The sequence below is a fragment of the Branchiostoma belcheri genome, unplaced genomic scaffold (genome assembly GCF_001625305.1).
Source record: "Branchiostoma belcheri isolate BF01 breed outbred unplaced genomic scaffold, Haploidv18h27 scaffold1, whole genome shotgun sequence".
In the NCBI taxonomy this organism is placed as follows: domain Eukaryota; kingdom Metazoa; phylum Chordata; class Leptocardii; order Amphioxiformes; family Branchiostomatidae; genus Branchiostoma; species Branchiostoma belcheri.
In genome coordinates this window covers 1,581,318-1,595,304 of record NW_017802379.1, presented here as the reverse complement: position 1 = coordinate 1,595,304, position 13,987 = coordinate 1,581,318, and the positions used below count along the sequence as shown (strand labels likewise).

At 40.6% G+C, this 13,987-nt stretch overlaps 2 protein-coding genes across 6 annotated transcripts in view; one reads left to right on the top strand and one right to left on the bottom strand.

Moving 5' to 3' along the window:
- Positions 1-3,738: 3,738 nt before the first annotated feature.
- Positions 3,739-13,987, bottom strand: part of LOC109463453 (SWI/SNF-related matrix-associated actin-dependent regulator of chromatin subfamily B member 1-like) — an 11,537-nt gene continuing 1,288 nt past the window's right edge. Inside the window, exons 1-10 of one of the 4 annotated variants that reach the window (XM_019760280.1) lie at positions 11,268-11,386; positions 10,400-10,508; positions 9,855-9,893; positions 8,453-8,582; positions 7,966-8,100; positions 7,428-7,555; positions 6,869-7,035; positions 6,446-6,636; positions 4,326-4,457; positions 3,743-3,912 (exon numbers count right to left, since the gene is read on the bottom strand). In XM_019760280.1, the coding sequence (XP_019615839.1) occupies positions 3,873-3,912; positions 4,326-4,457; positions 6,446-6,636; positions 6,869-7,035; positions 7,428-7,555; positions 7,966-8,100; positions 8,453-8,582; positions 9,855-9,893; positions 10,400-10,508; positions 11,268-11,348 (1,152 nt within the window). In that variant the 5' untranslated portion in view covers positions 11,349-11,386 and the 3' untranslated portion in view covers positions 3,743-3,872. Of the gene's footprint in view, positions 3,913-4,325; positions 4,458-6,445; positions 6,637-6,868; positions 7,036-7,427; positions 7,556-7,965; positions 8,101-8,452; positions 8,583-9,854; positions 9,894-10,399; positions 10,509-11,267; positions 11,387-13,987 lie in introns of those variants that run through there. The other 3 variants (XM_019760288.1, XM_019760296.1, XM_019760305.1) reach the window with 3 other exon arrangements.
- LOC109463529 lies at positions 11,547-13,635 on the top strand. Of its 2 annotated transcripts, none has more exons than XM_019760373.1 (4): positions 11,547-11,916; positions 12,410-12,514; positions 12,772-12,841; positions 13,135-13,635. In XM_019760373.1, the coding sequence occupies exons 1-4, from the start codon at positions 11,569-11,571 to the stop codon at positions 13,437-13,439; spliced, it is 828 nt and encodes a 275-aa protein (XP_019615932.1). In that variant the 5' UTR covers positions 11,547-11,568; the 3' UTR covers positions 13,440-13,635. The 2 variants fall into 2 exon arrangements, with proteins under 2 accessions (XP_019615932.1, XP_019615940.1); XM_019760381.1 differs by having other exon boundaries at positions 12,772-12,851; positions 13,135-13,386.

The window sequence follows — 13,987 nt, the reverse complement described above, 5'->3', positions numbered from 1 at the left end:
CGTCCGTTCTACGCTAACGTAAGAGGTGTTGGTTATGTTTACTTCTCAACCACTTGTTGATTTATGACTTCCCAAATCGTTCATTTACGTTGTAAATCCGTACAACACAAACAAAAGACATCAATTAAACACAAAGTATTAATAATTTAATATTAATGTTGATATGGGATATTTTAGGAAGGTGAAGGTAAATTTTATTATTTTAATGTAATTTATATTCCCATGTCCCTGTATGTAGTTGCCTTGTAACGCTCACTTTATTGAAAAGGTACCAGAGTTCTATGCTGTGGCGCTATTACATTTGTACTTCAAATGCACTTACCACAAAATCATTTCATTGTATACACGGCAGCGGATTAATAGTATGAGAGAATCAAACTTCGGATTGACTTCAAATTGATCTTTCAGTTTGGCAGGCTGAAAAATTTTCAGGATATCAGTAGCTTAGGAACGTCCTCCTCTTGATTGAACTGCAGTTCGCTTTGATGCCTTTTTAGTTCTCAGCAGCCACTTAGACTGATTACAAAAGGTTTGCACAATCTGAAAGCGTCCGTCATTTTCGTCAGTCAACAGACGTGGCAATGAAAGGACATGGCATTAACTCAGCTCAATAGAAATTGTCCTTCCACGAAGACGGTTCCGGCTTTTTAAGGAAAGTGTTGAAAACCCTTCTGTCAGTTACGTCATTAGTCCTAGCCGTGATAGCATGTTGTCCAGTCTTGTTTGGCCTCCAACGATCGCCGCTCCCCCCCAACAAGACTGGACTCAGGGCTGGACAGCAGGGACCATTGGAAGCGGGCGTAAAGTTACTAGCCTGTATCTACAAACAGATCTTTTGGTGGCTACAAGACAGCATCCAATACGCCACCTAGTTTGGCTTGGCGACACCGGTGAAAAAAAAAAGAAAGCCTGATAAATCGCTCAAAAATATGTCTAAGCCAAAGCCTCTGCTTGCAGAGTAAGACGCCTGGCCTCTAGGCTAGATCCGCGGTGCGGTGCCCTCTCAGCCAGCCCCCCTGCCGAGACTCTTCAAGTTGAAGACTGCGGCAGGAGAGGCGGGGAGAGTGGCACTCAGCGCGGTAAGAGGAGCGCCAATTAGGGAACGTGCCAAGTCACTCGGGAACGATCCAAACCTGCTCAGGACAAGTTTCCCGTAGTGCTACTACTCAGATCCCTTTTCCCACTACACGGCGATCGCTCAGCGACCAAAACTCTGCGACCCTTGATCGCTTTGATTTTATAATTGGAATAAATATTGCGACAAGTGATACAAAATGTAAAACAATATTCGGTCGTTCTATGAAATTCTTTGACTGCCCTGTTAAGTCGCAACTCTCAATAGGCTAAATTTCAGTACTTTACATATGTACGCTCTAAGCAGAAATTTAGGCTCTTATTTTTGACGTGTTCAAGTTTATGCGTTTTCATTGAGATTTCTATTTTGTGCTGTTACATGTTTTTTTCGGGTGGCAAATGGATGCTGCCTTGCGTATTTGACACTGTCTCGTCAATTCAATACGTATGTACTGTCTTGCAATCACCAAAACGATTTGTTTTGGGATGACAGTAGTACTGTACACTCTAAGGCAAACGTTAACCGACATAACCAGCACACCAACTATGTATACAACTCTCGACTTCCACAATCGATGGCTGTTTTCACTCGGGTTGACGCGGAGTGGGTCTTCACGCACCATTTCGTGTCCTGAGCGGTGTTCGGCAGCCTTTTGTGCGCCGCTAGCAGCGAAACACGCTCTTAACTTACACAGCCAAGTTTAGCAGCGGCGGTTGCGGTTCGTTGTGCTTCTTGAGTGTACAGAAATTCACCTGTCACACGTGTAGACGCAAAGTCACAGTCAGTCTTGTAAGATAATCGTAGTTTGATACAAAGACCACGTAAAAACTGAATCCTAAACTGATTCTTCATTATTCTTCCCGTTTTTCTACGAATCCTACGTATATTCACTAGCATAGCATGTCTTTGTGGCGAACGGGCTAGCTTAAATATACCTTCATGATTCTTCTCTTTTTTTACGAAGTCTACGTCCATTCACTGGCATGGCATGTCTTTGTGACGAACAGGTAAGCTCAAATATACCTTCATGGTTCTTCGATTTTTTTTTTACAAAGTCTATGTCCATTTACATGTCTTAAGCTTTGTGGCGTAACTAAAAGCCAGTCGGCACGCATACACGCACATATTCACACAACCATAGACACTACAAATGTATTTGTTTGGAACGGGATATGACGGAAGTAATACCACAATACTCAGGGGAAACAATTTCTATGAAAAGACATTTCAGACGCGTATATATGCATTCTCTGTAGATTACAGTTTTATTATGACTCTTCTCTTTCTCAGAAAGGCGGATGTTAATTCCCAACGCGACTTGGTTGGGCAAGACTAGCTGCCAAATCTCAACTTGAGGATTTTCATGTCAATTTCTTAGAAATCCCTGTTCTTATGACATATGAAATACTGAGATAATGTTTTGGAGTAAATTTGCATCACTAAAAAGACAAAGCGGACTCTTTCGTGTTTTAGAGCGATCCAGGGAAGAGATGTTGGGAAAAAAAGAGTGACCAGGGGAACTCTGTCAACCAGTATTGTGTTTTCTATAAAAGCATTTTACAAAAATGTAACTACTGTAGTCACATGGAAACTGTTGATACTGCATCTAATATTCCAGAGATTACTACATGGAAATATAACACAAACCCCAAAAGCGTTGATTGTATTCAATAGCAGTTCTTAGAACAGTCACTTGTTCTACTTGTCCCCATAACTTGCAGTCTTTTTACTCTATTCTATACAATGTTTCATGTTGCAATTAGCCCTTGGGCATGAACTTGCAAATAAAACTACTATCATTAAAACTTTCATAAGGTTAGGGTATCGTGTCGTCCAATATCATAACAGTAAACAAAGGTCCCGCCAATTGACAAGGTTTACCCAAAACATGTTGTCTCCTGTATCAGGACCAGGATGCCATCTCTCAATGCTACAGTGGCAGTTACAGAGCAGATAATGATAACTTGGGCAAATGTTGACAAAACAAGTGAAAGCACAGAGAGGGGATATCAGGAGAAGCAGATGTTCCATTGTTCTGGTGTATTCATAGGTCAGACACCTTGTGGCATGGTATTATCATACTGTACTGAAGCAATCAACCAATTGTGTAATGTAGAAAGTAGGTATCAAATTTTATGCAAGTGTTAATATCGAGAGCTAGTGGAAGTAAGGTGGGTTTCACTTCAATGATCACAATTGATTTCAATCTACACTCACTCAACAAAGAAAGGATTTTGTGGTGGTAACATATTGATTTTAGTGTCTGTCAGACTGTTTTGTAGGCTGAGAAAATGGCAGAAATCTGCCAAATTCAGAGTCATCTGTTTGGGAGTTTTACTGTAGCTGGCTGATGGAGTTTGCACTTCAACCCACACACAGTCCTTGGAGAATTGGGCAGTTCTCTGATGTCAGTGTGGGTGCACCCACGTTAGTAAGTATCAATGGCAGGTTAAACACCCTGGAAAATCACTAACACTTCCTCTGTCCTAGAGTTTACTAGTGTATAACAAAGACGATGCTTACAATCAATGACTTTGTTTCCGTTTTTAATTCTCAAAACTCCTACTTACAGGTTCTAATGTTACATGTAACTACGTGATCACTTTTTACCACAAGGTTTACAACTTTACAGCACTTTGACAGTCATTAGAGTTATTATAGTGTATATTAACAGTAACAACTGTTCCATGATTGATACATGGTACAAGTATGTACTTCAAAGTGGTCCCTCAGAGTAGCTCCAAATATGCTGTCTTCTCTTCTTTTTCCCTCCCACCCTACCAGCTCAGTTGTGTCCCTACCAGGATGGTGCTGTATTAGCAAGTCTTCTCATTCTCCTGAAATGCAAAACAAACATGTTGTCACGATTCATCAAATCAAACTGTTAGTTATGACTGGTAAGTAACCAAACTGAGCTACATTGTACAGGTGGTAGTGTGCATAGTCCAGTGGTTAGCAACCCTGCCTCTGAACTAAGAGGTTGGCAGCTTGAATTCTGGCTGTTGTTGCTCACCCAACATGCACACTTTGCAGTCCTTAGGACGGGAATTCTAAGCCATGGTCTACTGTGCAATGTGCTTGCTGAAAAGAGCTAGGGGAATTTCCCTGGCACAATAAACCTGTATATACTGTACAAAGCTTCTGACTTTTGTCATGACCAGTGGAAGAATAGCTCTTCGGTAGCTACATGTAAACTGGACCAAAAGCACTTTCACAAACACTTTTCCATGTGTCTAAAGAGATGACCCACCTCGTGTTTCTGTCTTGGTCACGTATCTTCTTCTCCATCTCTGCGTCTGTCAGAGTCTCAAGGAACGGGCACCACTGGTCTGCTTCTCCCTGGTTCCGCACAGCAATTTCTACTGTCGGCAGCGGCGCCTCACTGTAAGACACATAGGCAACAGGGGGAGAAAAACAAGATGTTTAAACGTTGTACAACAGACACCTGCTTTTTGCATGAATGATTTGTCACTAAATTTTACTTGAAACCTTACAGCTGTTACAGCTAAAACATGTTAGAGAGATTTAAAATGTTATGTACACAATTTAAAATGTTATGTACACAAAAGTCTTGTGTTGAACAAAAAGTTTTTGAAATGTCCTCTGACACTTTGACACTACAACACAAGGCAGAACAGAATGATACTAATAATGTATAAATAGAAGTAGTAGATGTCATTAGTCATTACAGGGTGATGTTTGGGCTGCCAACATTTGAAGGGGACAACACATGTTTCTTTGTATCTCTTCCTCATAAGATCTTAGAAGTTACACTTACAGGAATCATTATCAGTATGACAGTATCACTTCCGAAGTTCAGCATTTTAAAGGCATCCAATGCAATTTTAATTCTGGATGAGGAAATCTGTTTGATATTGACATTTACTGCCATTTCTTAGCACATTTTCAAAGCCATTTCCTACTTGAAGCATTTGAAACAACCCAAAAAAGTTATGTGGGGAGTCCCTTTGTTTTTTGCTACCGTCAATAGCACTAGCCTATGATACGAAACTTTCCTTCAGCAACATCAAATCTTTAACATACGGACTAAAGAATGACTAGAAAATTGACTTTGAAAATCTTGTTTTGCTGCCCTGAAATTGCATTGGATGCCTTTAAAGGTCCTGCAGAACTGGAGCAGGAAGAAGATGTATACAAGGAACACCATAGTCACCTTTGCCCCCTCCATGGAGATTTGAGCAAAAAGAAGAGTAAGCGTGCAAAGAAAAAAAGAAAGAAAGGATGTCCAAAAAGCGACAAGAAAAAATCGCACAGCCACAAGATGAGCCCACACAAGCAGATGCTAATTTAATTACAAACTGCAAAGTAAAATTCACCCAGCAGTTGCAGTAAAATGTGCCTGTATGTTTGTGTGGGACACCTGTTTTTTTGTGTAAGAATGCCTCTGTACTTGGGTGTGAGAGTGCTTCTGTGTGTGAGTGTATGTGTGTATGCATGAGTGTCTGTATGTGCGTGTATGTGTATCTGCCTAAGTATGTGTATGTGTGAATATATCTTTGTATGTATGGATGAGTGTCTGTGTGTCTGTATGGATGAGTGTCTGTATGTTAGTGTTTATGTGTACTATGTGTAGTGCCTTTGTGTACTATATATGCATGTGTGTGTGCACGTGTGTATATATATATGTGTGTGCACATGAGGACTACAGTATACGTAGGTATTGTTGTAATGTAAATCAAATGTCCCCACTTTCAAAACATTCAAAACACAGCAACAAATCTTAACCTCTATCAACTGCTGCTGAAAAGGACATTGGAAACTCTACTGGAAAGGAAAACACCACAGCTACTAGTACTACAGTCAAACATGCCAAGGGGTCGATATGTGCAGTGGTTAGGATGTTAGTGTTAAGTGCATGAATACCTTACATTTAAACCTCCACCAAGACAGCAGTATTTTTCTCTCATACAAGTCCAGAAGTGCCCTCTACCAGATAATTGCTAAACTACAGTTTGCATAAGTACAAAGACAGCAAGTTCCATAAACAAAGGGCAATGTTGCTAGTAGAAAAAACTACCCTCTCTGCAAAAAAAATAAAAATCCCTTTGTGTTTCTTTAATGCCACGCCAACATATTTTTTTGGTTGTTGGACATTTCAATGTAAGAATCAAGGAAGATAAAATAAAACAGGACTGGGAGGAAAGATTGAATCAGAATATATTCAATCCTCAAAACTGTGTGTGTCAACTATCCCCTCAGACATGTTTCATAATCATATTGATATTCTGCTTCAGAATTATTTCTTTACACAATCCAATGACCAAAAAATCACATTGGTGAGGCTCTGCACACAAAACTATGACTTTGAAAATTAAATTGCCCTTGCTGGATGATTCTGCTGACAGGTACCTGAAAGCGTATGTTCTCTGGTGCCAGCTGAGCTGTCCTCGGATGCTGTACGCAATGGCCGTGACAAACTCCCCGCCAAGACCCAGCTCCGTGCAGAGCTTCAGCGCGAAGGTTTCCGGACTGTTGTCCTTCTCTGACATGTCCCACTCAAACTGGTCCACTAGAGAGATGTTCCCAACATGGATGTTCAACTATGGAGGCAATGTAAAGAGAGATCAGTCACGGAAAATATCTGAGGTACTGGCCTAGATACCAGTACCCCCTCATATGTTTCCAACATGGATGTTCAACAACAAGAAGTAGATAGAGATTAGGCAAAGGATAACATAAGATATGTAAGTAAGTGATGTAAAAAAAGAAAGCACAAGGAAACAAAGCCTACACCTAAGACTTGTAGGAAATGTAAAGATTCTTAGCCCAGACCTTCAGAATGACTCTTTGGTCCATCTGTTCCTCCAGGATGTTATCTGTAGGGTAAGCTTCTATCTGAGTCTTGATGGCCTGAGCTATGGCAGGGACAAAGGACAGAGACGGCAGCTCCAAGTCATCACACAGGATCTCTGCAAACTGCTCTGGGGTGATGATTTGTTCTGTGGAAGGGAAACCTGTGACATGTGATGTTGCCAAACAACTACATGTAAACCTGCTTCCTATCACTAAAATATTCCTTTAAGTTTAATTTCAAGCCCCTTGTCATCAACACATGGTTGAAAATTAAAGATGCCACAGTAAAAACAGAAGCTTGTTCTTTTAATTGGCATTTTAAGACACTAGTTATGCAACAAGAGATGATACTGAAAACTTATTCACACTTCCAGTTTCAGTCTGCTGTTTTTTTTAAAGTGACCAGAATGCACAAGTTTAAGGCAAATCATTTATGTTGAATGTGTCTCTAACATGCACAGAATGTAGATAGCTATACGCCCCTATGAGCCTGCATGTGCTCCATATATAATAGAGTTGCTGCTCTTGTAAGACGAACCGTTCTTGTTCCATGTGAAGGTGTCCCTGAGTTTGTGCCCGTCTATCTCCATGTCCAGTCTGATGGGGATCAGCACCTCAGGCTGGGCCGCGTTCTCATGGATGATCGACGGATCATGGTCATCAAACCTGGACAGATTGGGATCCAGATATGTTTCAAACTTTAAGATAACTGTGAGACTACGTTTGTAGGGTGCACTTTACAAATATTGAAAACAAGAATGTTTGAGTTACAAACTGCTAAATATTTAAAAACAAAAATTTTGTATGCATTTTGGCTTGTGAAATCGCACTTTGCAGAGGCCAACAGTACTGAACTGTAGCCGACTCCTACCAAAAGCCAATTGCATAATTTGGTGCATTTATACACAAACTGGAAAAACTTCATGATCCAAATCATACAGTCTGAAAGTTGACATGTTTCTATACTGCCCGGCACAGTTTACACCTGGCACATTGTAAGGGTTAGACCTGAATGTACAGCTGACTTCAGGTCTGTCAGTCATCGTTTCAGCCCACTCTTGGCCTAATGTACTTACACCAGAGGGAAGGTTCGTATCTTCTTGGTGGCGATCCTGTGTCTGTTGACTGGAGTTGAGCAGGGCACAGCGTCCAGGTGGTGAGAACTGTTGGGCAGGGCCGGCACCCAGTTACTCCGCTTCGGCTTGGAATCTCTGAAGGGGAAAACACAGCAGTAACTTTAGATGTCGTTGTTCCAATCATCTCTCACTTCCTCTTGAGAGCTTTGCAGCATACTACTAGGCTCTTTTCTAGCCCCAATCATTACAATGGCAAAATACCACTCTCCCTCTACAGCAACATCAATATACATGACTTGTACGTTGTTCTGTGCCAAAAACTGATCTGTAAAAAAACTTTTTGAAGAACCAGTGAACCAATTTAAAGATTCGGAAACTTTTGGAGATTTTGGAAAATCTGGCCTGCTAAGGCAATACTTCAGTTACATTTTACGGACAATAATTGGCATATAAAGATATGGAAAGATATAGAAAGCAGGAGACTGACTTGATCTGTATGGGCTCAGTGTTGAGTGACACGGCCTTGTACTTCTCATCGTTCCCCTCCAGGATGTCCTCAACCTCCAGAGCTCTCAGTAGGGTGATGTTCGTCGCCAGGCTGGTGTGACCAGAGTCACCTGGAACAGAGAACTCATCGGTTACAGCATCTCTGGCCCAGGGCAGTCTGCACGCTAGCCCCTCAATCATGATGTCATCATCTCATCTGTTCCTGAGTCTAATTGTTTGACCGTTGGAGCACCACAGATTTGATTCTGCTTTCTCCATCCCTCTTGGTATTCTGTTCCTCTTAACATTTCTCTTAGCGTCATACTGGTCCATTCTCTGAGTCTGATATTATCCTCCTATCTTTTCCCTTTAAGTTTTCATCAGGCAGCCACAATGTCTTGTCATATGAGTAATTTTTTTCTCAATGAAATACAATTACAATCATATACTTACCAGGTGTCTCATTTCTCATACTTTTAATAAGATTGTTTCTTTTAAGTATGGAAATAAAAATGGATGACATGTTAGGGAACTTAAGTTAAAACATACATCTCTTGTACTTCTTTTGCAAAGCAAGGTAAAAACATAGTTACTAGTTTTTTATATGTGCAACTTCAAAAGGCAGAACACCACTGTAGGTGTAAAATGTCCCAAGGTGCATCAGTTGACTTATCTGTGCTGTAGCTAGTCTGTGAGTGAGTGTAGCTAGTCTAATATAGCATTGAGCATCTACACATTTGAAAAAGCTTTATTAATAGCAAAGACAAAAAATTGGTTAAACGTCTCGCTCTCGGATAGCATAACCAGGATGATAATAACGAGTACACGTATGTGACAACAGATTGACACAGATACAAATGAGTGTGTTCTAACGCAATTGTTTGAAATCACCAAATGTAAAGAACAAACATGACTAAAACACAAAACACAGTAACACACAGTGACAGACACACCTACTGTAGAGACTTAATTTTCTAAAATGTTTTAGCGGGATGTTATGGGATTGAAGTTTCCAATTGCTTCCAAGTAAGCAATCTACTACATTTGTGAGGGTACACTAAAACGCAAGCAGTCAACACAGTGTTAACATCAGCCTTTTGTAATTAGCAAAATTATTGAATTTTGAAAAGTCAAAACTCTTGTTAATTGCAAAACACAAACAATACTAGACCTCACAGTGGAATTAAGGTTAAAACCAAAGAAAACAGGAGTTCTTATGAGTTCAAACCCAAACGGAAAAAACTCCTAAATATTTAGAAAAAAATGGAAGAAAATGGAGGATTAAAAGTCAAATCAAAGTAGGATTATTAAAAATCCAATTGAGCCACGCTAGGTGCTAATTTGGAGGGATTGCATCTGATTGGAGGAACAGCAGGAGAGACCACAAGAAATTCCATACACACCTACGCCTACTTTGGCTCCCTGTTCAAGTTGGGCTTGGGCTGTATTCAACAAGGACAATTAGACACAATGATGATGAACAGTGTACACATGCATGGGAATGTGGGGACACAGCCAGGGATGCTCTGTCCTGAGCAAGTGTGGTTCAATCTCACACCACACATTTCTATGTCGTCAAAAATATCAAACTGGACAGGGAAAATGTAACTTTTGAAGAACCAGTGAACCAAGAAAAAAATTTGGACTACTTTTGGAGATCTATCTTCCTATGATTAAGGGCTGTGAACGTATAAAAAGACTGTACAAGATTGTGGATTGGTTTAGATTGTTTTGGCAAAAAACAACCTTTTGGATTTGGAAGGAATAAAATCTTCTTTTAAGTTTAAGCAAACACTTGAAAATCTTTTACATGAAAATGACATGTGACAAAAAAAATTAAGGGACAATCTTGACTTGACAAAAAAATGAAACATGTAGACTTATGATATGCATAGTAGTAAGTGAGACCAATGATACAGGAACATACATGTTTTTTTTCTGAACTTACTGAGAACTTCTGCGATTCTTTTTCTCTCATCAATGGTGGCCAGTCGTCTCCATAGCGATGGATACTTCTTGTAGAGCGATCCCCGGAACATCCGCAGGTAGTTACCAACCTGGACAGCAACAGGGCAGAATTTACATGTAATACTCCAGGCTACATCAACTTTAACTTTTAGTTTAAGATCCAAATGGGCTCGCTAAAAGGAAATTTCTCACCAGTATAAGTATAAACAGTATAAACTGGCTGCAAGCAATTACAGACGTTTAAGTTAAATGTTTGTAAAAGTTGCCAGCCAAATTTGGAGTGCTGGGGTCTTAGACTGGCAGCGTGAAAGTGCCTCTTGTGGCCTGCCACTTACGACAGTGTGTAAAAAATAATTTGCCATAAAATGGTGAGTCTAGAGCTAGAGGTTGTGGCCTTACTTGTTGGCAATTTCTTTAGTATGCTGTAGTGTGGCGTAGATCTAAATGTGCTCACATAGAATTCGTGTAGGTTGGTTTACTAGGATGGCAGTCATGTTTAGACAAGCATAATTTATACATAAGCCATAAATTACAAAATATGGGTGATTCTTTTTAAGGTGGGTATCCTCACCAATAAAAATGTGAAATACATGTACTAGTATTCCAAGAGTTTTGACATTTGAAAACCTCAAAATGTGCCCTTCACTGAAATATGAAAATTGCCTCCGATTTTGAGTCTTTTACAAGCGGAATGGAAGCTGAAACTAAAACGTGATCTGAAAGCAAAAACATTCGCCCCCCTCCCCCTTCAGAACAAAGGCTTTTCTGGCACTACAGCTCGCGTGCCAAAACAACAAAAGATCGCTCCTTTTCGCCGAGTTAATACTTATTCTATAACAGTAGCTTACCTCCGAGCCTATCATGTACTTCTCCCCGCCATCCTCCAACGCGAATGAAGCCGGTTTTTGTCCAAACGTTCGGGACGCCATTTTTCACGCTTTCCTGGTGGTCTTCTTTTTCGCACAGCCTAGTGGGAAAATATAATCAGCGCACTACACTTTACTTGGGGAGGGGGGCAGTAAAAGCTAGAAATATAATACGTTCAATCGAAACACAGATACCATAAACTATACTTTAAAACACTATATAAGTACTTGGAATAAGATTATTACTTGTCAAAGTATCAGATATGTTATCATAGTCAAGATCATGAAGATAAAATTTTTCTCCCCTGCATTTAGTGTATTCTTTCACATCAACATGGCGGAAAACGCAGACTTTTCAAAACTGGATTCGATAGCAAGTCGGAAAAGTGGAGGGGAAAATCTTTATCTCAGGTTCTACCAAGCCAAAATGGCACAGAATCCCAGCGCACACAGATTTTCGGACCCTAGCTTGGATGAGAAGGAGAGGGAAGCCCTAACAAGATGGAACCGAGACCGCGACGATCGCACTTCGCCGCTCAACTTGCAACTCCTGTTCGCGTTCTCGGTTCCGAGTCGACAGGCTTTAGATCTCATCGTTGGGTTGAAGCGTCCGCTTGTATCTGTTGGAGCGGTAACGTGATTTGTAACACACGAGCAATTGTTAGGCTTCCGCTGGTTTTTTTTTTTCTACGTTTTTTTTTGGCGACGCCTCTGGGGGAGCCTAATAGTACAGTGTGCAGTTTGAAAGAATTCTAGGTACAGGAAGTTTGTCCACAGGCATGGAATGTCCATAGGAATGTCTCACAGCCCTGGAATTTTTCTGACACACATCTGTGCCCACAGTCCTACTTAGTGAAGTTCCTGGAAACCCTTGGAAAACCCTTTTGCAGGGATGCCCTACTTTCCAGTGACTCAATCACTACAGTATAAGTTACACTCAGGGGAGGGTAGGAGTGATCTACTGAACTGCACTGTATCTGTCTGCGCCAATGACGATTTGGTGAATGGATGAGCGGCCTCAACTGGAAGGGTTTCTTCCTACCTGACTGAAGTGATCTTAGACTACTATATCTACAGTAAAGTGCTGATATAATAGAAATTTACTTTGTTTAATCCTCTTGTAGGGTGTGGGCTACTGGGAATTTCTCCTCCAACAGACAGGGTGTGACGTCCTAGCATTCGATTCTAATGAACTGTATCCAGAGGGTCTGCGTTATATCGATGTTAAAGTAAGAAACTTGAAATCCTTTTCTATACACACAGGTATATTTGAACCTAGTACAGTACAACAAACATTTATTAGCTCTACATGGCATATCGTGCAGCAAACGAGAACCATACTTAAGTTGAGAGAATAGAAAAAAATTTACATGGATTTTTAGAAGTCCTCCAATTAATTTAAAGACCTCATAGTTGTTAGTGCACTTCTTTGCAAACCTTCATATGCTTTTTAAAAAAAAAAACTTTTTCCATTACTTGATTTAAGAAAGGAGGACCAGAAGTCTTAGTGTCACATGGCGAACGAGTGCTGTTTTTGGCATGGCCAGATGCAGATGGTGAGTCTATGTGAGTCATTATTGACTGATAACTGCACAAACATTTGTTATACATGTATTGCTTAGACGCATGTACAAAATGTATTACATGAGTTCTTTTATGTTGACTATCACAACACAAAGCTACAAATCTTTTTCATGTAAATTTCCTTCTGATGTTCATACAAATGTACATGTACTACTAGTTTAATACCAGCAATGTTCTTTTACAGCCTCTTAATCTGCTATCCAGTTGCTCGAACCTGATTTGCCGTTAGTTTTCATTTCAATGTTTTACACACTTTTTTTTACAGAGTCCTCCACATTGTCTACCGACTGTCTGAACCATTACAAAGGAGACGCCATCATCCATGTGGGAGAACTGTTCGGAGAGACTCTGTCGTCCAATCCCTGGGGACAGTCCACGTCCAGAGAGTTTCAGCTCAATCTGGGTGAACACTTCCGCTGTGTGACCAGGATGCAGCTGCCTAACTGGCCGGGGCACATGGACACACTCACCTTGTGGAGAAGACTCCCAGCAGCTGTTGATTGTGATGGAGCGATGTTTCATTATGTCCACCCTCCACAGAAAAGATATTGGCCAGAGTGTTCTGCCTAGTTCTCTTGCAAGGCCACACTGATTTAATTTTATGGATGACATCTGCAGGCGCATTGATTGACTAAGGCGAAACAGACATTGAGAGTGATTAAACGTAATCTGTGAGCATGTCCAACTTGAGTGAAATCACTTGCATACACGTCACTTGTAAGACCGAACCTAGAATATGCTGCGACAGTATGGGATCCATATACAAAGAAAGACAAAGACAAACTGGAAAGGGTACAGAATCAAGCTGCAAGATTCTTTATGAACAACTATGTAGGAGGTGGTAGTGTCACGGAAATGAAAAGAAACCTACAGTGGACCTCACTGGAAGACAGAAGAAAGATGTCCAGACTATGCATGATGTACAAAATGACTAATAAACTGGTGGATGTCCCAACTACTAAGTACCTAATACCAGCCCAGAAGAGAACAAGAAATAGCCATGCATTCAAGTACCAGAGTTATCAACCAAGGATTGAGGTGTTCAAGAATTCATTCTTTCCTAGAACTATTGCAGAGTGGAACTCACTGTCACCAAGTACAGTAGGGGCATTGTCAAT

What these genes read in the sequence shown, in the direction of transcription:
- LOC109463529 (XM_019760373.1), top strand. Translation starts at nt 11,569, where the DNA reads ATGAAGATAAAATTTTTCTCCCCTGCATTTAGTGTATTCTTTCACATC. An exon ending in CGCTTGTATCTGTTGGAGCG is followed by an intron (nt 11,917 to 12,409) that starts GTAACGTGATTT and finishes ATCCTCTTGTAG; the next exon opens with GGTGTGGGCTACTGGGAATT. An exon ending in TGCGTTATATCGATGTTAAA is followed by an intron (nt 12,515 to 12,771) that starts GTAAGAAACTTG and finishes ACTTGATTTAAG; the next exon opens with AAAGGAGGACCAGAAGTCTT.